Genomic DNA, 23,872 nt, shown 5'->3' with positions numbered 1-23,872 from the left:
AAAAACTAGTGGAGTTGATAGAAATGGAATAAAGGTATTCAGTGATAAATAAGTATTTCCTTTTTATTATCTTTGACCTATATATGGCTGACTAACTTAACCTTACCAAACTCTTAGAAATACATTTTATCTGGATTTCCTAAAGATTTCCCATAGATTCTGATTACCATAGATCCTAGTAACCATATGATTAGGTCAGAGTTTTAAGTGAAATATGAATTTTTGGAAGATCATGTATATTGTAAGGAGTCACAAAAAGTGAATATTTGAAGCAGAGTCAACTCTTAGTTCCTTGGGGGCTGATCATGGTGTAAGTGGCTTGTCTAAGATCCTATTTATTATTTCCTCTGCCCTTTGCTTCCACCCATAAAAGATAATGAATAAGTTTCCCTGAGAAGTTGCAAAAACTTGGAAGAAGAGAATAAACTAAATAACAAACTAGAAGTTGGAATTACACATGGGTTTCATTTCCAAAGGATAGCGTGGTTGAGAGTAATTTATAGGAGCATGTAAGGAATGAAATTATGGTTAACCTAGAAAGATAGGAGGAATAGTTATTCCCCAGACTCAAAACACTAGACCTGAACTATTGGTTCAAAATAGTTTTTGTTGCATCAAAGATGGAATTGATCTCCTGTATAGGGAGAACACTCAAGATCTGGAGACATAAGTGCAGTTAAGAAGATGAAAAGAAACTACAAGATGTATTTATAGGAACTGGTATTGTTTTCTCAGTCATGGCAGTCTTTATGTGAGGGAAAGGACCACAGGGCAATATTGCTTTTGGGTAGAATTCAATAAGGATATGACAAAAGACAGTTCTAACCAAAGTGACGTATTCAGGGTTTTTTTTTTTTTTTTTTTTTGCATTGTATTTTCATTTGTTTGTTTTTTTCTGGTGCTAGGAATTGAACCCAAGGTCTTGTGCATGGTAGGCAAGCACTCTACAATTAGCTACCCAGTCAATACCACACAGTATTTTGGAAGGCAAGCTGCTTTGGCTGGATGAAAAGTGATCAGGAGGGAGGATTGGAACCATATCATAAGGAGCTGTTAAGGAGACCTGGTGGTACTGATTGTGGTCTAGAGCAGATGTGAGGCCTGGAGATCCTCCAATATTTGAAAATTAGAGTTGCTCAGGATGGGTTATAGGGCAAAATTGATCTAATAGGAAAAAGGAAGAGAGATGTCACAGCTCTAACCAAGGAAGTTGTTTCAAACATCCAGAGCTAATGACAAAAGTGGCTTCCCTCAGGGGGACAGTGCATGCCTGCTTCTGGAGACGTGCAAATGGTGGATGGTCACTGTGTGTGTTCTTTAGTGTGTACATCCCCACTTAATAATCACTTCAAAACTGGAGATTCGAAGACTCTGATTAATGGTAACAATTGGGTGGCCTAGAATATGGAAAAGGTTATTTTACAAAATCCTGATCTCAACTGGTCGTTTGCTCATCACCCATGACCTTCATCTAAACACCAAAGCAAATTCATGGGACATTCTTGGGGGATCACACCCTAGAGATAAATTAGATCCTTCTATGACCTTTGTTTTCCTAGCCCCAGGTCCCCTAGAATTTTTTGTTTTTATATTAGACAGTGACTTCCTAGCTTGTAAACTTTGATACTCTGGTTAGTATGTGAAGAACATGGAGAGGACAGCCGGAGATAAATGTTAAGTGCCCTGGAGTTTCTGATTAGATCTCCGGTAAACATTGTAATCAGTCCTTGAGAACACATTTGTTACCCATGTTTCACTGTGTGGGCTGGAGTTGAAAGTACATACCTTTATGAACACCCGTGAGGTTCCTGCAATAGAGTTTAATGTCTCATTTGGTGTTCATTAGACCGTACCAGCCAATATGTCTTCAATTTAGAGTGATTTCACCTTATGTGGAAAAAAAAAAAAAAGAAAGATACAGATTCCCTATGAAACACTGAACTGAATATTCTCTCTCTCCTCCTGCTTGGATTTTTTTTTTCTTGTTTCTATTGCTTTATTAGGACAACACAATTAAATTACACTATTATGCCCAGTAATTCTTTTTTTTTTCTCCCGAAGCTAAATTATGCAGAGACAAGACTTAGTCAATTGGAAAACTGTCACTGCGAGAAGACTTGTCAAGTGAGTGGACTGCTCTATCGAGACCAAGACTCTTGGGTTGATGGTGACCACTGCAGGAACTGCACATGCAAAGTAAGCCCCTTTGTAAATAAATAGCATAAGACAGTTTTGAGGGGACAGGCTCACTAATTATAATGTAATCGTGTTCTTTAATATGTAATGTTAATTCCTTTATACCTACTCCTCCTTAGCAATTTGAGCAATTGTGAAATGATGCTGGAACAGTGTCATTTGTAGTGTAAATGCGTGGCAACTGAAATTTACTTTCTTTGATACACTCTGATTTGATATTATCATGAGGACCTTACTGTTTGAAATTTGGGAGTTGGAGTGTAGAAGGAGGAACAAACTCCTTTGATTTTCAAACAACCTAATGGTTAGCTTTATTTTCAACTTTTCTCTGCCAGAATCACATTTAAAAGGTGGGGTTTAATTAGTCGCTACGTGTTTTTGTTGTATCTTGTAAGCTGTCATCTCTTTCAGAGAATTGCAAGATATTTTCCCTACTCCCTGCCTTTTAGGGTATTCATTATTTGTATACTCCTTCATCTGTTTCAGAGAATTACGAGAGCCCCTTCCAAAAATTAGTATGTAAACCCTGTTGAGTTGAAATTACTTGATAAATATCTGAAGAATGCCATTGTTTATCCAGGAAAATACAAAATGGGTTGTTAGAGTCTCAAAAATGATTGACAGGGTCTGCAAAAGGTGTTATTTATGTTCTTGTAAAAATAGCTTTTTGTTTTCTGCCTAATTTACTTAGCCCACATGGGCAGGTGGGATGAAGCCAGTGATGTATATCAGAAAAGTAATTGAGGTGACAGAGGTTCCTTCGGGCTAGAGAAAATGCTTTATTTATGGTCTTGGAGTGGATTGGGAATTCCCACACTACTTCTGTTTCCCTGATGAGTGTTTGGGATGAGATGTGAACTTTCAACACCACAGGAGAGTTTCAAAGGATGCCCCTGAGATTTCTTTCCCTGTCCTCTTTTCCTCAGAGTGGCGCTGTGGAATGCCGAAGGATGTCCTGTCCCCCTCTCAATTGCTCTCCTGAATCCCTCCCTGTGCACATCGCTGGCCAGTGTTGTAAGGTCTGCAGACGTAAGTACTAACTGATGGTCACACTGTCCGTCTGTGCTTTGAGATTTATTTTTCCTCTGTTTTCAGGATCCAACTGATTGACATTGACAAAATGAAGCACCGGCAGTTGCTGTAGTACTAAATATATAATAAGAAGAGCCTGATGTTTTAATTACTTGCAGATGCAGCAGACATTATTACATGGATTTTTTTCCTTTAAAAAACACCGCTTATATCACCTGTAATTACTGTTCTCCCATTCTATGTGTAGGGAACTTGTGTTCACAGAGGTTAAATCACTTGTCATCAAACCACTGGGTGGGGATGATCTGTACAGTTACAACTCCAAAATTTCATGTGCTTCTGTCTCCTAATTTTGAATGATCAAGTACCTATTTCTGTGTTTTGGCAAGATTCTCTTGTTATTAAGGGAACTTTGTTAGAATTTTCAGGATGGTATTCAATCAAAATATTGAAACAGTTTCCTTGTGTTGGCTGGTTCACATAATATGATTTGAAAACGCTTTTTCATCTGTGAAGCAGTGAAATGAACAGAGGCAGCAGGAGTGAGGGCTGTCACTATGTGCCGTGTACCGTGCTGGGTATCTTAATTCTACCAGTCTCTTGCATTCTCATGGCAATGTGTTAGGGAAGTATTGCTTTTACCCCATTTTACAGGAAGGTTAGGCTTAGATAAGTCAATTTGCTAAGGTCACAAGGCTGGTGAGTGGCAGGGTGAGTTATTGAACCAGTTGTGCTGACTGCAAAGCCTGTGGTCTTTTCATCAAACCCTGTGGTCTCCACAGAAGAGGGTTCTGGTTAGAAGTGTGGCATCCCATGGATAGCTTTCAAGATCATTTAGTTATCAAAGACGCATGCTAACATCAGTCAGCCTTCAAGGCACAGTGGTCACACTGCCAGGAATAGCCTGTGACCTGCTACAGTGGTGGAAACGGATAGCTGGCCTGGTCACACCAGCTCAAATATTGTTGAATTCTTTCAAAAGGAACTTTGGAGTATTCCTGCTTGTCGTGGTTGGCACAGTACCTGTTGTTCTTGAAGGTGTCCTTGGGGTTATTCTAGAGGGAGGAGCTTTCTTATTTATGTCCCAAGGACTTTGGGAGGTGATGTCTGATAGTACAGTGAGCTCAGGTGTCCAGATCTTGAATTTATAGTTTGATTCTATAATAGAAAGATAGCTATGAGTAGCTGCGGGTTACCTTTTTCCCATGTTGATATTGTATATAATTGTCATCAAGGAAAGAAGTTGAAAAAAGATTAGGAATTTGTTAAAAAATATGAAATTATTTTGAGTTCCCTATGCAGATTTGTGAATACTTGGGAGATGTTTGGGTATGGGAGCAATGGATCCTTCAGATGTTTTGTATTTGCTTTTAATGTTTTTGCTTTGCTTTTCTTTAAAACCGTAAAAGCACTATCTTTATTATATAACATTTGAAAACACAGAGAAGGATAAAGGTAAAGATAGAGAATTTACATAATACTGTCATTTGGAAAAAAAAATCACTCCTGAAATTTTAGCAGATTGCATTTCAAGAGATTTTTGTGTGTGTGTACAGTTGAGGAGGTCATACTGAGCAGACAATTTAGATCCTATTTTGTTGACTTACGATTATCACTTAAGTGTATTTTTGAGAAACTGTATAAATACCATTTTAGTGAGTTTCATGGTTTCCCACTGTTTGTCTGTTGCATAACTTATTTCACTATTCCTCAGTTGTTGGATGTCTGGGTTGATTCCCACTTCTTGCTATTCTAAATTACTTTTTTCAGTAGTATGTTGCATACAGAAAACATATTTTTTTGTATATTTTTGTTTTCTTTAAGATAGAATTCTCCTGGAATAGAATTATTGGGCCAAACGCTAACATTTTTCAGGGACCTGGATACACATTATTAAATTGACTCCTCACTAAATTTCTGTGGGATAGTCATTTTTCTTTATTCTGTGGGATAGTCATTTTTCTTTATTCTAATTCTTTGAGAGATTTATGTTTTAAAAATTATCTCAGTAAGTTTCTCAATTTTACCAAGATGTTAGTATACATGCTAACTAAAACATCGGTGTTTTTTGGTCTTTTATGGAATTCATAGCAATTTATTTAGTTGGCACTAATTTTCTCAGCAGCTCTGATTGATAGTTTGACGTGTTCAGAGTTTAATAAAGTGAGAATACAAATAAATTATTAAGAATACCACTCAAGAAAAAATTAAAAATAAATGATACAGTGTACCTCAGGTAATTAAAAGGTTGAGAACCTCTGGCCTGAAAGGCTTTCATCTTTTACTAGTTTTTAATAGAAATATGCATTAGGCAGTTACTGAGCAGGGGTGCCTAGAATAGCAATGGAAGAGCCCTCCCCCTCCCCCATCAGAGCTGACCTTTCATCTAGAGACCTGGGTTTCAGTGTGCAGAATTGTAAGTGCAGTATAGCAGACTTGTGTATTGGGGCACTGTTAGAGCAGAGAAGACACTGGTAGAATGCTTCAGGAAGAGGAGCCATAGTGGATATTCATAGCTTTGTAGAAGATGGCTACAGTGGTTTGATAGTTGAGTGCTGGGGGATGAGAGCAGATAGTCAGTGGAATTTCTAGAAGTTTTTATATCTCTTCACACCAGAAAAAATGATGAAAAATATTTACTTTGGTTGTGCGTTTCAAAGATAATGAGTACATGAGGCAATGCATGGGTTAACTAGTCATTTTAGCCATTCTGCAATGTATGCATATTTCAAAACATCATATTGTATACTTTAAGTAAATATATATATATATATATATATATACACATACACACATATAGTTTTGTCAATTAAAACTGACAAAGGTTAGAGAAAAAAAAGTGTAACTGGTATGAATTACAAACAGTTAGATCATGTTTTTTAGACTAGTTTGACAATTTGAATTGTTTTAATTGGCTCATTTAATCCATTCACATTCAATGCTATCATAAATATAGTTGAAGGCATTATTTATTGGATACTTATTTTCCCTTGGTTCAGTTCCTTATTTTGACTTTTTTTTTCTATTTCTTCTGAGAGTTGCCTCAAGTAAATTTCTTTTATGTGACCAAAAACCTTTTTCTAAGATTCTCTTTGGGTTTAGGTAAGGCAGTATTCCAGGAACACCACAAGGAGGTATGTTATGACTCAGAAAAAAGAGCTAATACATAAAACACATTGTTTCTGGGGGTGGTGACCCACACCTGTGATGACTCTCCCCGACTTGAGGGGCTGAGGCAGGAGGATCACAAATTCAAGGCCAGCCTCAGCAACTTAGCTCCTCAGTGGAGCCTTAAGCAACTTAGCAAGATCCTGTCTCATATAAAAAATAAAAAGGACTGGGGATGTAGCTCAGTGGTAGAGTGTCCCTGGGTTCAATTCCCAGTGATGAAACAAGCAAACAGATGTTTTGTCTGCTGGCTTTCTAAATGTTTGTGCACTTGTTGTGGTCACAGGAGCACTTACAAAGGAGAGCAGCTGTGTGGAAATATGAAAGAACTTTGTCTAGGTGTCCATAGTGGATCCAGAATATGGTGCAGGAATTTCATTCCTTAAAAGCATATTGGGTGTCTGCTGTATTCAAGGCATATTGAGCATAGCTAGCACACATCACCTCCCCCTCCCATGAAATTCTTAAACTGGAGATTTTTCTGAACCCCATCTAGACCTACAAATTGGAATCTCCAGGTAGCAGTTTCCCAAGATCTATATTCTTTTGGTAGATATATTTGAGAACTACCAGAGATAAGAAGGAGGAGGAAAAGAGGAGAAGAAACCTTTCAGCTATGCAAAACAGAAATTGTAAAGAAATTGAAGTGGTAGAGGGAAAAGGAGGTAGTCTGAAAACAATGCATGGTGTTTATAGGTAAGAAATAGAAATGAAATTGCCAATGTGGTTTGTGGATGATAATGAAGATTATAGTCTACTGCAGTCATTCAGTAATCCTTACTGATGTCACTTATCCCAAATGTTGTTCTAAAAACTTTGGGTACAACAGTAGAGATGTGTAGATGATTCAGTCTGTGTTAGGAATGGAACTAGGTCATTTTATGTGCATTCATTCCTTTAATTCTTCTAACAACTCAAGGTAGTAGGATCCACTATTATTCCCATTTCACAGATGAGGAATTGAAGCATGGAGAGGAAAAGTAATTTGCCCAAGGGATCTAGGTGGAGCCTAGGCAGTCTGGCTATAGAATTGATGCTCTTAAACTATCTGCTTTATTCACTTCATGCATCATCTCTATTACTATAAAGAACATTATGTAATGTGAACATGATGTGAGATAGAGATGGCACAGAGAAGGGAGTAATTAACTTCATCAGAAATGTGTGTGTGTGTGTGTGTGTGTGTGTGTGTGTGTGTGTGAAACTTCACGGATAACAGCTTAGCAGAATATTTACAAATGTGTAGGAATTTCTAGGTGCACAAGGTGAGTAATAACATACTTGCTAGAGGAATTGCATGTGCAAAATCATGGAAATAGACGCAGCATTGATTTTGGTTGTAAAAGCAAGGTTTTCATGCAGGGTTGTGGCATACTTAAAGGAGTGCTTTTTGAAAGACCACTGCATCCACGGAGCAGGAGGCAGGGGCGTTAGGTATAAGATTTGGGCAAATTCCAGGCAGAGGTGATGAGCCTGGCAGTCAGGCACTGCCTAGAGAGATGCAAAGGCAGGAGTAGATGTGAGTGACAGCCAGAGAACCTGGCACGGGATAGATATTCGATAAGCATTGTTTTGCATGAATGTCTGTGAGGGAGAGGTTGCCAGGTTTTGAACAACAGCCTGTGGGAGACTCATAGGACGATTAACAGATATAAGGCAGGTGGAGAAAGTAGATTGGGGACTGATAAATTCTCTTCAGCATGTTTGAGTTGGAGATGCCTGAAGGACAACCAGTTTGATGTGAGTGTCTTGCTCAGAGAGGTCGTGTTTAAAGCTGGGGCTATGAATTAGCTAACTGAGGAAGGACAAATTCTTGAGTTTTTAGCCCCTCTGATCTGCCACTCTTCTTTAAAGTGTAAAGCAGAATGCTAGTGTTGACATTCTAGGCTGCTGAGTGCCAAGGGATGACTGGAGTGTGTGCAGAGTACAAGTACCTAAATAAAGACAGAGCAATCTCATATCTACATGTGACAGGGACATTAAGCCATACCTGTCAATTGTTTATTCAGTGTGCAACCAAATGGCAAAAGTGTCCAACCCCCACACTCAAAAAATCAAGGTCAATTTTGAAGGGCCAGATATCTGGGATGTAAAAAGATACAACTGCCTAACTCTTTCTCTAAATCCCCAGTCTGTTTGTTTTTGACATCATGGAGAAGTGTGTGTTGGTGCTGGGTTTCAATTTCATGGTTGGACACTGTGAAATATCCTAGTTTGCATGTCCCTGGCGTGATATGAACGGCTTCAGGTATCCATTTACGTTTCTACTCACACTGAAGGCTGTTGAAATGAAGTCCCAGATGTCCCAGCCAAAGGCACCAGAGCCTGACTCACCTTATGCTTGAATTTCCTCAGACATCAAAAATAAGCCTTTTGGCTGTAGATCAAGAGGTTGGATAATGAGGACTGATGTTAAGCATATGGAGGGCAGTGGCAGGGAGGGAGGGGCACTGTCATAGAGGTAGGAATGACTATGGGAAAGCAAAGGGAATTCTTGTGACCTCCAGTGGCGATCCTGAAAGTTGTCTGAGATAATTTCATAGGTAGTTGGCATCCTAATCATATACATGTTCTGCACCAGTGCACAGTTGCAAATGACTGGGGTTTGTAGTAACATGTTGATATCATTTGCCAGTCCCTAAATCACCCTCCTATGTAAAGGCATAAAGTTCAGTGGATATTTGATTTTATGCTGGACTGGTAAATTTGAGGGATGGATGTGACTCAGTGAGACATTCTTCTCTCCAGATAAGAATTATGGGGTGAATCTGTCCAAGAGGAAAAAGGAATCAAGCAAATGTCTTAAGACAGGGTAGCCAGTGTGTTAATACCATCGTGGGAGTTGCAAGGGGCAAAGGAGGAAGAAAAGTCTATTTCTGTACTTCCCAGCATGGGCCAAGAAGCAGATGGCAGATTTGACAGCAGTGCATTTAGCAGAACTGTCACTCTGGAGTGAGCCACCTTGCCAAGTTGGCAGCAGCTGTGTTTGGGAGTATGGGAATTTATTAGATAGGAATTCCGGGTCTTTGGAGATGTGGTGTCTCTATGCAAGCAAATTAGGGAATCCAGATCATCATTAGGATCAATGGCTTATCTAGAAAACGGAGGCATAAAAGATAATCAGGGATGGGTTTCCTTTTTTAACGAAAGGAGTAAAAGGCTCAATTTAGGGAATTGTATTGATTCTCCATTCTTGTTGTTTTTGTTCTAAAACCTCAGTATCTACTTTTAATGTTGGAAATTGTATTAAATTGCAGAGTTAACTCTTAGCTGGGAATTTGACTGTTTTTTTGTTTGTTTTGTGACTAAGTAGAACTCATTAATTTTAGAACTATTAATCATTACTAACAATAAGGCCAGAGATCCACTGGGCTTGATGCTGCAGATAAAGTTATGAATCGTTCCTATCCTCATGGAGGTTATAGTTATCAGGGAAGATGAATAATAAAATGGGAAATTAAGATGTAATGTGATAGGTGCTCTGCAGGATTAGGTCCAAAGTGCAATGGAAACACAAACTGAGGGCAATTGGCCAGCATTAAAGGTGAAGAATAACATCTTCAGGAAATCATGCCCGAACTGAAACTGATGGGTATATAGGTCAGGAGGTGCCAGGGGAAGATGGACAAGGCTGAATGTCCCTCTAGCAGAGAAAACTATATGCAAATCCTGGAAGGAAGAAGAAAGTTTGGCCAGAGCATATGTGGAGGTATGAATGTTTGGGAGGGTGAGTGAAAGCACATACTTGGTGAGTTATAAAGTTTGGGAGATAAGAGCAACATACATGGCCTTGTGTGGTAATTAAGGAATTTGTTCTTTATTCTGAAAGTGTCAGGGATCCATAATGATTTTACAGAGGACCTCATATTTGCACATCAAAAATATGCCTGCTTGTTGTATGAAGAGAAGCCTGAGATCAGAACATAGGAGAGTTAGGAGGTTCAGGAAGTACTAAAGAGGAGGGATGATCATGGCCTCAATGAAGACAGTGTCAGGGGCAGAGTGTGGAATGGAGAAAAGTAATTTGACTTGAGAAACTTAAGGAGGGAGCATTGCTAGGATTTGGGCACTTCATGGACACAACATTGAGTGAGAGGCAGAAGTTGACCTGACCCCAGGTGCCAGGGTGTGGGTGCCAAGGAGAATGCTGGTGCCATTCACTGAGAGGGGACTACTAGAGCACAACAGGTTGTGTGGGGCATGGGGTTGCTGCCAGTCAGGTTCTGAGAGGGAAACCAACTCTGAAGCAGAGATTTCCATAGGCTTCATTAGGAACTTCTTCCAGTATAAATTCTGGGGTAGGAATGAGGTAGTGAAAGAAACAGAATTGGGCAGGAGGAGAAGTTGAATTCAGTGCAGTTACAAACACCTCAGTTATTCCTGTAGGGGTTCTTCAGAACTGTAATTGCCTTTCAGAGTTGTCCTAAGTGGAGTAAAGAAACTAGAACTTTATATCACCTTCATCTACCACTTATTGGATATAGGCTATCCCAGGAAGGGGAATTGACCTTGGACAAGTTGACTCTCTATAACCTAGGACAAGTTCTAGATAGTCAGCCGAGAGCTGCTAGCTGCCAACTGTTCCAACAATCATTGGACTGTGTCTTTTGGTCATGGAAGGGCTTGGGGTAGCACACCACAGTATCTACTACAGAGCTATGATGTTAAGTAAACTAGTGTCTCTTCTCTTCCTATGTTAAAAGAAGGGGATGGATCAGCTAATTATAGAGGATATACATATTTAAACATTCCACGAGAATCAGAAGACAGTGGAAGTAGGAAATTACCACGTGTAATCAACCTGTTTTTAACAGGTATAGACATGGAGACCCTTTAAGATGAGGTGGTTTTATAAGATTGACAGTGAGTTTGTGGGAGAGAGATTTTTTACTGCTTGTGCATGTCTTTATTTCTGCTTCTCCTGAGTGTTAGGGTCAGAGAGGCACTCATCAGGGCAGGAGAGGGAGCAATCAGGCCTTTGCTTCCTGGTTCCTGTTGAAGTGGCTAGAGACTGGTGGACTCACATTAGGGTCATATCAAATTGATGTGTTTTGCACTTGCTTAAAGTGAGTCAGCAAGTTAAGGACCGAGTCCCAGTGGAATCTAAATTGAAGTTCCATTTATGCTCCTCTATGAAATTTTCTACAGCCCTACTTTTACCCCCTGCCCTCCTTGTTAGCCTGTTAGGCTCACCTTTCTACAGAAGTCTCTCTAGCACATTGACGAAGCAATTTACTAGTTTGTCTTGTATTTCTCAGTTGTCTCTGAGTGTCTTAAAAACACATAGGCTAAGAGCACTTACCTACCATAATGACAAGGAAAAATAAATGGCAACCTTCTCCATTGTGGCCACAGTTTTCGGATGAATGGGGCATAGATGAACCTCCTTTCATTTTATAGCTGGAGTGACAATCAAAATTACTACTAATTGTACTCTGTTGATGGCAACCAGTTCTTTCTTGTTCTAACCCCTTAATACATTAATTCATTTCTTTATTCCTTTGGCAGCTGCAATAAAATAACTATATGTCCTTGGTGTGAATGCAAGATGAACATGATCAAGATAGGCCTGACTGGGGAATTCAAAGGTTATCCCCCACACTATTCCCATGTCTGGCTTTAGACAAAGAGATCTGTATTGCTTAGAATCAGGGAATCTATGTTTCTGTGGAATCTATAAAAGTTGGATGACACCTCTGACATTTTGTTGCACAGCATGAACAACTGACCCATTTTTCTGTTTTATTACAGCAAAATGTATCTATGGAGGAAGAGTTCTTGCAGAAGGCCAGCGGATTTTAACCAAGAGCTGCAGGGAATGCCGAGTAAGTTTTAATCTTATGTTCCTGTCACTTTTGGAGAGTTAATAGATAGATGTGTGGGTTTTCAATAAGGTTCTTGAGCATGCTTATTGGCCTGGATGGGTTCCTGATGGATAAAGCCCTCTGCAGTGGGCGGGAGTCAAGGATGGGGGCGCCCAGTCACTACTAGTATGTGATTAGCTTATAGTCAGCTGTGGATCAGGTACCAGGGAGGAAGCCTTAGGAAATATGTGAAAGTGGAGAGTTAGCAGCTTCTATGAGACAGTGAAGTTGGGTGACCCTGGGGGAGGGTTTTGAGTTGGTGTTAGAGGAAATGGTCTATGATGCTAGCTATAACAGTGCCAGCTCTACTCCTAGTGGCTAATGATGGCTAGAAGATGCCTTGTCTTCTGTACACCTGCTCCTATGAAATAAGATGTATAGAACCATAGACTTCATTCAGTAATTGTCCAACAAATGTGCGTTAAATAAATTCTATATTCCACTATTATCCTGGGTTTTGGGAATACAGCAGTGAATGAAAACATTCTATCATTATATAATTTGCAGTCTAGTGAGCTAGATAGTAAGAGAATAAACAAATATACCATATAAGGACAAATTCTATTCTAAAATCATGAAGTAGGCTGAAAGGATAGAGGTTTGGGGTGGGGATTAGTGGTCTGGGAAGGCCTCTTTGAGGATGTCATTTTAGAATAAAGCCCTGGATAAGGCATGGGAGTCAGCCATAGAGTTATGTGAGTGAGAAGAATTCCAGGGAAAGGGAAAGCAAGTACAAACAGCTTGAGATGGGAGCTTACTTGACACTTTCAGGGATGAACAATTATACCAGCAGAGCTGAAATAGAATGAGTAAGGAGAGGGCAGCAAGAAATGAAACCATAGGGATAGCCGGGGCTGGATCATTTGGGGCTTGTGAGATAGAATATTAAAGGTCCTGTGGTTTGACATTTTTGCTTATTCACAAATCTTTCTCCATTGTGATGATTCAATTTACTTTGTTCATTCATTTATCCTTTCATTTATTTAATGAATATTTATTGAGCCTATACCTTTTGTCAAGTGTTATTGCAAGAGATGGAGATATAGTGATGAACAATTTTTTTTTCTTTTTTTAGTATTTCATGAAATATTTTTAGAACACCTGCTGTGAGCCAGACAGAGAGCAAGAAATTGGAATTAAATGAGAGACTTTATAGTTCTCTGAAGATCTTGACATAAATGAGGAAGAGAGAAGTAAACCAAGTTATAGTATGGGATATTTAGGCTTACGCTGTTGGGAAGTCCTTCATGCTATATAGTAGCATTGATTAGAAGCCCTTGAATCAACAACAAAGGGTTAAACAGAGCTTCTGGAAGGTGGTAACTGGTCTTTATGGGTAATTGTTTCCTAAGTGGGTGAAGGTAAAGGCACATTCCAGGAAAAAGGAATAGCATTTACAAATGCCAAGAGTCAGGTATTATTTAGGGAAATACAAAAAATTTGACTTGGTGAAGTCAAATGTGGGAGAATGAAGAGAGACGAAGCTACAGAGACAGAGCAGAGAATACCAGTTTTGAACTTGATCTTAAGGTGAAGGTCCATTGAAGGGGTGCGTGCAGGTGTGCCATGACAGCTTTGCATTTTCAAGGCTCATTTTGATTGTGTGGAGGGGATCATGGGGAGCACTGGGTGAATTTGAACAGCTGTAGAAATGCTAATGACCTAAGGCAGTGGCCAGAGGTGATAGAAAAGTTGAGCTGTTTAGAAATAGAATTAAAAAGAGTCCATGAATAGTTAGATTTGTGGCTATAGGAGGAGGAACCAAGTAGATGTCGAGATTCCTGGCCAAAGGGAATGACATTTGCTGTTTTTGGTTGCAATTGGCAGAAACCCTCTCTGAATAATATAGGCAAAATTATGATTTTATTGGAAGGAAATGAGACCACTCACATAATCCTTAAAAAGCCAAAAGACCAGATTTGGGACTAAGCAGAGACTATGTAGTCCCCAAACTTTAGAAGCAGAGTCCATAGCCATGGTCTAGGAAGGAGCAGTCTGTCAGGCATATCTTTGCTGTGATGAATCACTTTCAATCATTTCTACTGTCCTTAAGTCATTTATAGAAGATTTAAAGGGTTGGGAGTGGGCATTTGATTAATAAAGCTAAAAAAATGGGACTATTTTGAAGCTGAGAACAAGTGGAGAAAAAATGGAACTAGTTCTAGACATGTAGAACTTGATAGTATTTTGGCTTTCAATTGCTATATAACCAACTCCCTAAAACTTGGTGGCTAAGAGCAGTATTTTATTATCTCTCAGGGTTGTATGGGTTGAACAGGCTGAGCTGGATGATTCTCACTTTGGGATCTCACATGTTGCTGGAGCTAAAGTCCTGTAAGGCTTGACATGGCTGCATGTCCAAGATGGTTTCTTTATTTATATGGCTAACACATCAACTAAGATAAATGGAACAGAAATTTCTCTCTGTGTTTCTGTTTCTATGTCTATTATCTCTCTCTTTCTCTTGGAGGCCTCTAGAAGTGGTTACCTTGGGCTTCTTTACAACATAGTGGTCTCAAGGTTTCTTACTTGGTGGCTAGGGTTTCCCCCAGCACAAACCACCCAAAAGATCTGATGTAGAAATTCCAATGTTTCTTATAACCTAAGCTTGATAGCTGTGCAGTGTCACTTCCTCTATGTTCTTTTGCTGATATAGGGTGAGCCCAGATTCATCACAAAGGATGATATAAAAGCATGAATACTAAGAGGCATCATCAGGGAGACAGGCATCACTGGACACCAGCTACCAAAATAAGACTTTGTGATACAGTTTTTCTATTTGAAAATACCCCTGTTACCAACCCAATAGGTAACCATTCCATGGCTAGAGAACATTAAGTGATCAGCAAATTCCTTTAAATGAGTGAAAATCTACGTTTCAGTAACTTCTACCCAGTGAAGTTGCTTTTGCCCTCCAGAGAATAAGAGTGAATCTGTTTACTTTTGCAAGTAACACTGTGGTTGAAAAGTCAAAATCTGCACTCAAATGAACCTGGATTTAAATTCTGGAATTTGACCTGGTTATTAGTGAAGTTCAGAGTTTCTTGCATTCTTTTCTACCAAGGGGTTCCAGTAAGAGCTGGGTTGGTAGGACGTGCTTAGTTTAGGTAAAAGAAGTGAGGGTTCTTATATCCTCCTGCATGTTTTCCCTCTCCTGATCCCTCAAACCCACTACAACTTAAGACAATTTTATAGGCAGAACCACCCACCCTAGGGGATTGTGAATGACGTCAACTTCAATAAGGGAATGTTTGCCCCATTGCCTTTCAACCAGATATCCCTTTCTTGTCCAACGTTAGCTGGGAAAAATTGGACAGAATAGAAACACTGCCTACATGTCTAGTCTAGGTTGTTAGATAGTAGAATCTGAAGCATGGACTTTTGTGTTGATGCTTTATTTATTTAATCTTTGGTGGTGATGGGGAAGGAGAGGTACAGTTCTAGAAATGAAAGAGAGGGACAGACCCAAGGAAGTAATAAAGGAAAGGCAGGGGGGCAAACATAAGAGCATGCATTACAGAGAAGCCACAGCCCTGAGACAAAGCACAGCGGGTTTTGTGAGGCATCTCCTGAGAGGCTGACAGAACCACTGTGTCTCAGAATAGACCCTCTTTGCAAGTGCTTTTAACTACTTTATTTCATTTTCTTCTCATCAGGTCCCTAGAGAAAAGGAAGGAATGTATTTTGAAGATTGAAGAGAATGAGGCATATAGAGACTGAACAGAAGTTTTCTAACAAAAGAGCTTAAATCGTGTTCTTTATAAGAGTTTGAAGAGAAAGGGCCCTTTTGCCATATCCTGTCTCTCACTGACCAGAATCTACCTTAGGGGTTAATCCCTTTGAATATCCCTACTGGATTTCTCATTCGCCTCTTTTGGCTGCCAGTAGTAATGCCAGAGACTCCATGGGTCCAGGAAGTTTGGTGGATACATAGGTGTGGTGGTCTCTCTGTGTCCATAGGTGCTGGTTATAGGGGCTTCTTAGCCTGTGGCAGAAGCAGGAATGGAGTGACAGTGAGGGCTTTGTGATCTCTCCATCAACAAGAAAATTCCCAGTCCTTGGAGTGTGGTGGGATAGGAGGGGGTGATTATTTACCTAGGACTAGCACAAGCCCATTACCACATTGGGACGTTGTTTGGATTAAAGAAGACAAAGTATGTGAGTAATTTAATGCAATGCTTGGCACAAAGTAAGTCCTCATTAAATGAGAGCTATTTTTATTATTTTACATCACTATGTATGTCCTACTTGAATATAAGACAGATGTCCTGTGCTCTGTAAATTGTTTCACTTCTAGGGGAAGGAAATTGATTTAGATTCTAAAACCCTTGCTTTTCTCTTTTACCTAGGGAAAGCTCAAATGATGAAAGATAGTTTCCCCCTCTGCTTATGATGCCAGCACCAGCCATGGATCCATCATTTATAACTAGCAGCCCCTTTTTACATATTGGGTGGAGGCAGTGAGTCACTCTAGCTAGGGTCACTATTATGACTTCATCTCTGTTATTATCAGAGAGGATCAAGGCAGACATATTTGGGACCCGAGAAAGATACATTGATTTAAATGAATTTAAATGCCAACTCATCTGCGCAGTACTTACCACTGTTACTGGCACATTGTGGATGCCATATATACTTCATTTCATCTTTAGTATGTTCGGTGTTTTTTTTTTTTTTTAACAATTTAGAAAGAAGTTGAGCAGACGGGTTATTCTCTTTGCACAACTGGAGTGTGCATGCATGCGTGCATGTGTGTGAATGCACATGAGTAATTTTATCCTCTTTAAAAAAAGACATCATGTTTTTATTCATTGTCTTTCAGCAGTTATTTACGAAATGGTTACTTTGTGCACAGAGAGAAGGGCATTTGACAGTATTATTTAACATTTCTTGAGCACTTACTATTTTCTTTTTTAATTGATTTTATTTTTAAAAAATGCATGACAGCAGAATGCATAACAATTCTTATTACACATATAGAGCACAATTTGTCATATCTCTGTATATGAAATATGTTCACATCAATTCATGTCTTCATACATGTACTTTGGATAGTGATGTCTATCATATTTCACCATCATTGCTAAACCCCTGCCCTCTCCCTACCCCTCCCACCTCTCTGTCCTATCTAGAGTTTGTCTATTCCTCCCATGCTCCTCCTCCCTACCTCATTATGAGTTAGTCACCTTATATCAGAGAAAACATTCAGTATTTGTTTATTTGGGATTGGCTAACTTCACTTTTCTAGACACTGTTTAAAGCATTTTAAACATATTATTCTATGCAAGCCTCGTACTAACCCTGAGAGGTAGATACTGTATAGAATTGCAAATTAGGTCACAGAAGAACAAGGCCACATGGCTGATGAGTGAGCTAGCTGGGTGCAAGATCTTTGTGGTCTGGCTCCATAATTTCTTCTCTTTGCCTCCCCTGTTGCCACTCCTGATGCTGTTAGACTTATTTGGAAATATTTTTCACATCTGAATTTTAGAGGGGTAGATTCAGAAAGAGTGAATGATTACTTTTCAATCTATCTAAGAATCCAAATTGGTCAGGCTAGGACCCGTTGATTCTCTTGGTCAAGTGTAGCATTTATAAAAGCACAAAGAAGAGCACTGGGACACACTTAATGGATGTGGAGAGAGGGGACTAGGTATAGGATAAGAAGTCTTCTGATCTCCAGCAGACAGCCCTTCTAAAGATTTAAGCCCCAATGCTCTATGGCATCTGTGTTAGTCAGTTTTTTGTTGCTGTGACAAAAAATCTGACAAGAACAACTTAGAAGAGGAAAAGGTTTTTGGGGGCTCAAAGTTACAGAAGTTCAGTCTATGGTCGTCCAAGTCCATTGCTTTGGTTTGAGATGAGGCATCTTGGTGAAAGGGTGTGGTGGAGCAAAGCTCAACTCATGGCAACTGGAAAGCAGAGAAGGAGAGACAGGATGAGGCAAGGGAGAGATGCCGTTCCCAAGACCACTCTCCCGGTGACCTACTTCCTCCAGCCATGCCCTACCTACCTACAGTTACCATCCAGTAGTTTATTCAAATGATTAATCCAGCAAATGGATTAATCCACTGATGTCGTCAGAGCTCTCATAATACAATTTTTTTTAAAACCTCTGAATAATGTTGCATTGCCTAATAGATGAGCTTTTTGGCAAGGGGGGTGGCATTTCAGATCCAAATCATAATAGCATCTATTGTGTGTAATGAATTGACTTTTTTCCTATACATCTGAAATGGTGCTATATAAGTACTATCCTAGAGATATTAGAGGAAACAATATGTCAAATAAATTTCTGTGTTCTGAGATTCAAATGGAGATCCCCAGTTGATAAAATACAACCTGAAGATCCATCCATTTCCATTTTTTTTAAAAAGTCTTCAGCCATAAGAGGAAAATCCTTTGGTGTCAAATATTTTCCCCAAGTATTTCCAGAAGTTAATGTATTGTTTTTTTAAGTTAAAATGAATAAACTTAATATTTCTCAGTATTGCTCTTTTTGCAACATTTCTTTAGCCTAGCAATACTTTGCGACTTGAAAATGTTATTAGAGATTCAAGTTTAGCACAGTGATTAGTATGGAACTTAAAATTGCTTTTATTTGACCAATGACATGGAGATTGTAACTCTTAAATGAGAGTATTACAAGAATGGTATTTTCCCACTAAACCCAGAGCTCAATGCAGAGACCATAAAATAACATACCATAATCAGGATGATTTAAGAATGTTAATCATAAATTACTCTCATTGGAGATAGTTTTCAAAATAAAGTTAAAAAGCTTTGTGTCTAATTATGTAGATGGACTAAATGGGTTTATTGGCACTTATGCAACAATAATCACAGTTCATATTTTAAATTCAAGCACAAAGGTTTTTCTCTAAACATTTGGAATTATGATCTTACTCATTAAATATGTTAGAGGTTGATTAGAATTATTGACTGATTTAATCAGCAGTCAAAGCAAGCCCCCTTTGTAAAAAGAACCTTTCATGAGTGACTTTTTTAAAAAAAATGTTTTCGTAGCCTTTTCAGTATTGTTTTGTTTTATAAAAACAGTGTATACTCATTTTATATTTGGAATTTTAAAAAGTAAGAGGTTAGGAAATAAAGAGCAAAATTAAAGAAAAACAGGACAAAGAATGCTATACTGTCTGGGTGGGAAATTATGAGGTGAGGAAATTATGGTACAGATAATTTATGCAAAAGATGAGCAGTGGAGATTTACATTTGACATTTAATATTATACCTATGCTCATATTTAAGAACGGGTATGCCTGATAACAGTGGGAGTTCTTGCCAACCTTAAAGGTGGAGAAGCAGGGAGATACTAGAATGAAAAGTCCTGTCCAGCTGCACCCTGTTCTCCCACCTGTGTTTGGATCTGCCTTTTGGCTTTACATGAGACTCCCCTTCTGGAGCTTGCTTCTTGGTTGTCTTAAACGTGAACGTAAGAATGGGAGAGAAAAATTAAATGTTTTAGATAGAGTGAGGTCCTCTTCCACCTTTTTAAAGAGTAATCAATGGGCCAATTTTTAAAATTCAGCATGAAACTCAACACAGATGCAAGTGATGCCAATGAAGAGGGCCTTAGATGAAGTTTGGTTATAAAGATTCAATTACTGAATATTTAACACTTTATTGTATGTAATTTTACTTACATCTAGGGGAAAGCTGGTGCTCATCTAACAGATGCTTTTTCAGTACCGCGATACCTGCATAGCTCAGCTCTTGTCTATTTCCTCTGCTAGCAAGGTTTCTTTTTCTTTTATTTCATTATTTAAGTTTCCTGAAATGTGGCATCTTCATAATTTCTTCCCATCTGAAAAAATTAATTGTTCTCCTATGACTCATTAGAATGCCTCTATCAAAGCCCATGTTTTTAGAACTTACTCTGCTGTATTATGGTTTTTAGTTTAAGTCATTTTTATTTCCTTCCACCCAAACTGTGAGCTCACCAAGAACAAGGAAGATGTCTTATTTATTTTGAAGTTCACAATGCCTGTTACCCAGCAGAATGATGGAACTGACTCTCTTAAGCTCACTATTTATAATTCCCCACCTCTCTTTTCAATGATATTGGGTTGGTAGCTCAAAATCAACCATCGTTAGAATACTTACACCATAGAGATCAATAAACTTCACAAATTAGACCTTCTCCACTCGAATCAATTATTAAAAATGTATCAGCATATCACTGTTAGCATCCTTCTGTTTTAAAGTAGATACTCAAAAACATTAGATTGATTTTTTTTTCATACCGAAAAGGAAATGTGCCTTCTCTTCTAAGAGTCTCATCAATTTAATTTGCAATGTTATCATAATTAATGAGGTTCCTAGGAGTGGTATTAGTTATTGTAGGCTGCTATCACTGTAGGCTATTAACAATGAGCATTATACTTTGTATCATTGGCTAAACTTATGGACATCTTTTTTGTTTTTTTGTTATTTGGCTTCTAGGGTGGAGTTTTAGTAAAAATTACAGAAATGTGCCCTCCTTTGAACTGTTCAGAAAAGGATCACATTCTTCCAGAGAATCAGTGCTGCAGTGTCTGTAGAGGTAAGAGGGCTTGGTGAGGGGGCTGTGCTTAGGTGGGGCTGGGGTGGCTGTGTGAGGGTTCAGTGAATAGTGCACCCGTAATAACATGGATCCTAACCTCTGCTCTGCTGCTTAGAAACTTGAACATTCTATTTACCTTTCTCAGTCATAGTTTCTTCAATTGCAAAATGAGGATGATAATAATAGTACCTACCTCATAAGACTGCTGTGAAGATTAAATGGGATAATGCATAAACACCCAGCATAATACTCAGCATGTGATAAATGTTCAATAAACGATAGCTTGTATAATAATGCTAATGATAGTTCCTGTAATAATAACCATTATCATCATTATGACATTTTTCTCATGAGTGGGATCGAGAAAAATGACTTATGGTGAATTCTTACTCAAGGAATATGTTTAGATGCAACTTTATTTTTATTTCCTTTTAGGAAAAAAAAGCTTCAAATAATTAACACTTGATTGCTAATTAATTCTTGGGCAAAATTTTTTTTTTGCTTCCTCTTCCTAGAATTACCTTCATCCCCAAATGTATTCCTATTTGTTTGAACTCCAGCTCAAGTGTCACTTCCTCTCTGAAATGCTCACTGGGGCAGAATTAGATGCATTAGGAGAACCTCAGCAGTTATACAAAATCTTAAAAAGAAATCTTGTTAGACTCATAGCTGTTATTTTGAAACTATACTTATCCCCAAATTTTTCACTTACTCAATTATCTCTCAAATTAGATTCTTTTTGGCTGAACTTTGATGCTTCCAGTGTTAAGGAAGGAGGACTCAGTAACCTAGCAGTTTAGCTCAAGTAGCCTTATATTTTATCATCTTTTCTTTGGTGCAGGGGTTGTCTAAAATTTTCTTTAAAGGTTCTCAAAGTAAATATATATGGGATAGAAAATTTTAACAGAATTACAACTACTAAGCTCCGCTACTATAGCATGAAAGCAGCCAGGAGCTAAGGTAAATGAATGGATGTGGCTGTGTTCCAATAAACTTTATTTTCAAAAATGGGTGGTGGCCCCAGATTTGCTGACTACTCCCTAATATCTTTTGATATATTAAAATATATATTTTGCCACGATATGTTTTCAACTTAGGTTGTGATTTCTCTCTCCAATCCCAAGTGAACTATGCCCTGGCAAAATTCGTAGGAAATCTTTGTATGATGATAGCCAAGAATGGCTCTTAGAATCAGGGACATGCTGAGCATGCTCTCAAGAATGTCTGCCCTGATTTATCTACTTTTATGACTATAAGCAAATTGGCAGCTGGGAAGCCTTAGAAACGCCTAAAACTTGAGTGGAATTTTCAGAGCGATGCATTTATTGGTAACCAATAAGGTTGTTAGGTAGGTCTTATAATTTAATGCAAAATCCATCACTTGCGATTTGTTGAGGTGCCAAATGGGACTCAGTTTATGCAAATCCTTTCTGATTTATGGTTTCATTAGAGCTGAATCATTGATTAGACCACAGAAATTCAGGATGGATTTCATTGCTCTGACCCAATTTACTATAGAGCAGGTGCCGCTGCTTCTGCTAGCGTTTCTCTGGAATGCATGCCCTTCTTTACCAGTAGATACTGAGAGGTGTCACATCTCACTGAAAAGCAAGCTTATACAGCGCTCCCATGGCTAGCAAGCTGGTGGCTTTTCCCAGACCTGACTCAGCTAGGGAAGAGTGAGAGGCATGAGCAAGACTTCATGGACTTGATCTTAGCCAGGGCCACTGTGAAATTGAGGACTTTCTCCTTCCCATTTCTTTCTCAACTAGGTAATCTTGCATTTGGAAACAGATGGTTTTGAATGGAGATATTTGTGTATGAGAGTTTGTTTTGTGCTCTCTGACAAGTCTACATTTTGACAGGAACATGTCTTCAGGATAGATGTGGCAGGGAGGGACTTCCATTGGGAAGTTGGATTAACTAAGCCATTTGGGCCCATGTGTTCTCTTCACTTTCTTCTATACTACTCCTATCTCAAAATTTCAGACAATGGAATGAAGGAAGCAATGTTTCCCCACTAAGGCCATTTTCAATACCACCTACCATTATTGCCTCCTCCTTTCCTATTGACACATAACAGAGAACAGTCCAGAACATCCTGCCCACTTGTCCACATGCTCAGATCTGTGTGCATCAGGTGGCGAGAAAAGGAAAGGTTGTCAATCTGGGCAGTAGGGTATCTCTTTTTCAAAAGACACATACAGTTTAAATAACGATTAAAAAATATCCAGATGAGTGATGAGCTCAAAATCCTATTGTCTTGTATTATGTTCTGTATGAAGTTTACTCCATTTCTCTTAATTCCAATTTATTTCCCAAGAGCATCTTTACATAATTTTGTGAGAAATACTTTTCCCTTCTTGTTGTCCCCCCCCCCCCCTTTACCTCCATGTTTGTGTTTTTTGAGTGGACTCTTGGAGGAAGGGAAGCAGCCTGGACAATTTCTATTTTAACAAGACTTGGAAAGCCCAGGCATCTCTTCTAAGGAAAATTACTCAGTTTTTCTTATCTTTCCTCTTTCTGCCCCCCAACCACAAACAAAACAGAAAGTGGTGAAAAGATGAGAAACACCCAACTTCCAACTTCTATGTGAAGTAATGTTTATCCTGCAATTGGAAAGGCCACAGTATTTGCTTTGTGGATGCATATTATCCACCGAATAACAAAGAAGCTTCTAGTTGGAAGTCTGATGAGATGAAAAGTGTGTTTCAGGGATGAGCACTGTGGTGTGACACAGCTGTACGGCTTCTGCCACCCTGATGCTATTGACTACAGAAACCAAAGTGGCTGTGACCTTTCGATACTTGCACCAAAGGCCCTTCAATTAGCATATTTATCATCTCTCTCTGTCTCACTGTGAGTGTCATATCATTGCTCTAAGGGAAATTATCCCTTGAGAGTATCCTTCCTTAGAAATCTAAGTTGAAAATCTTTTTATGTCTGCTTGTGGAATTTGAAATTTTCCACGGTTCATTCTCATTAGGACTTGTATAAGCCACCTCACCTGGAGAAGCTCAGATTGGACATTTGAGGAAACTGCCTAAGAGGG

General features: G+C 38.9%; 1 protein-coding gene across 2 annotated transcripts in view; it reads left to right on the top strand.

The window, feature by feature from the left end:
* Nell1 (neural EGFL like 1) overlaps window positions 1-23,872 on the top strand; it is an 840,108-nt gene that overhangs the window by 211,538 nt on the left and 604,698 nt on the right. For both annotated transcript variants that reach the window (XM_058576884.1, XM_046438336.2), the window contains exons 8-11: window positions 2,062-2,196; window positions 3,123-3,225; window positions 12,148-12,221; window positions 20,721-20,820. In XM_058576884.1, the coding sequence (XP_058432867.1) occupies window positions 2,062-2,196; window positions 3,123-3,225; window positions 12,148-12,221; window positions 20,721-20,820 (412 nt within the window). The remainder of the gene's footprint in view (window positions 1-2,061; window positions 2,197-3,122; window positions 3,226-12,147; window positions 12,222-20,720; window positions 20,821-23,872) is intronic.

The sequence above is a fragment of the Marmota monax genome, unplaced genomic scaffold (genome assembly GCF_021218885.2).
Source record: "Marmota monax isolate L192 unplaced genomic scaffold, Marmota_monax_Labrador192_F-V1.1 WCK01_AAM20220418_F8-fsc00061, whole genome shotgun sequence".
In the NCBI taxonomy this organism is placed as follows: domain Eukaryota; kingdom Metazoa; phylum Chordata; class Mammalia; order Rodentia; family Sciuridae; genus Marmota; species Marmota monax.
This window is presented reverse-complemented; position numbering and strand designations above follow the sequence as displayed.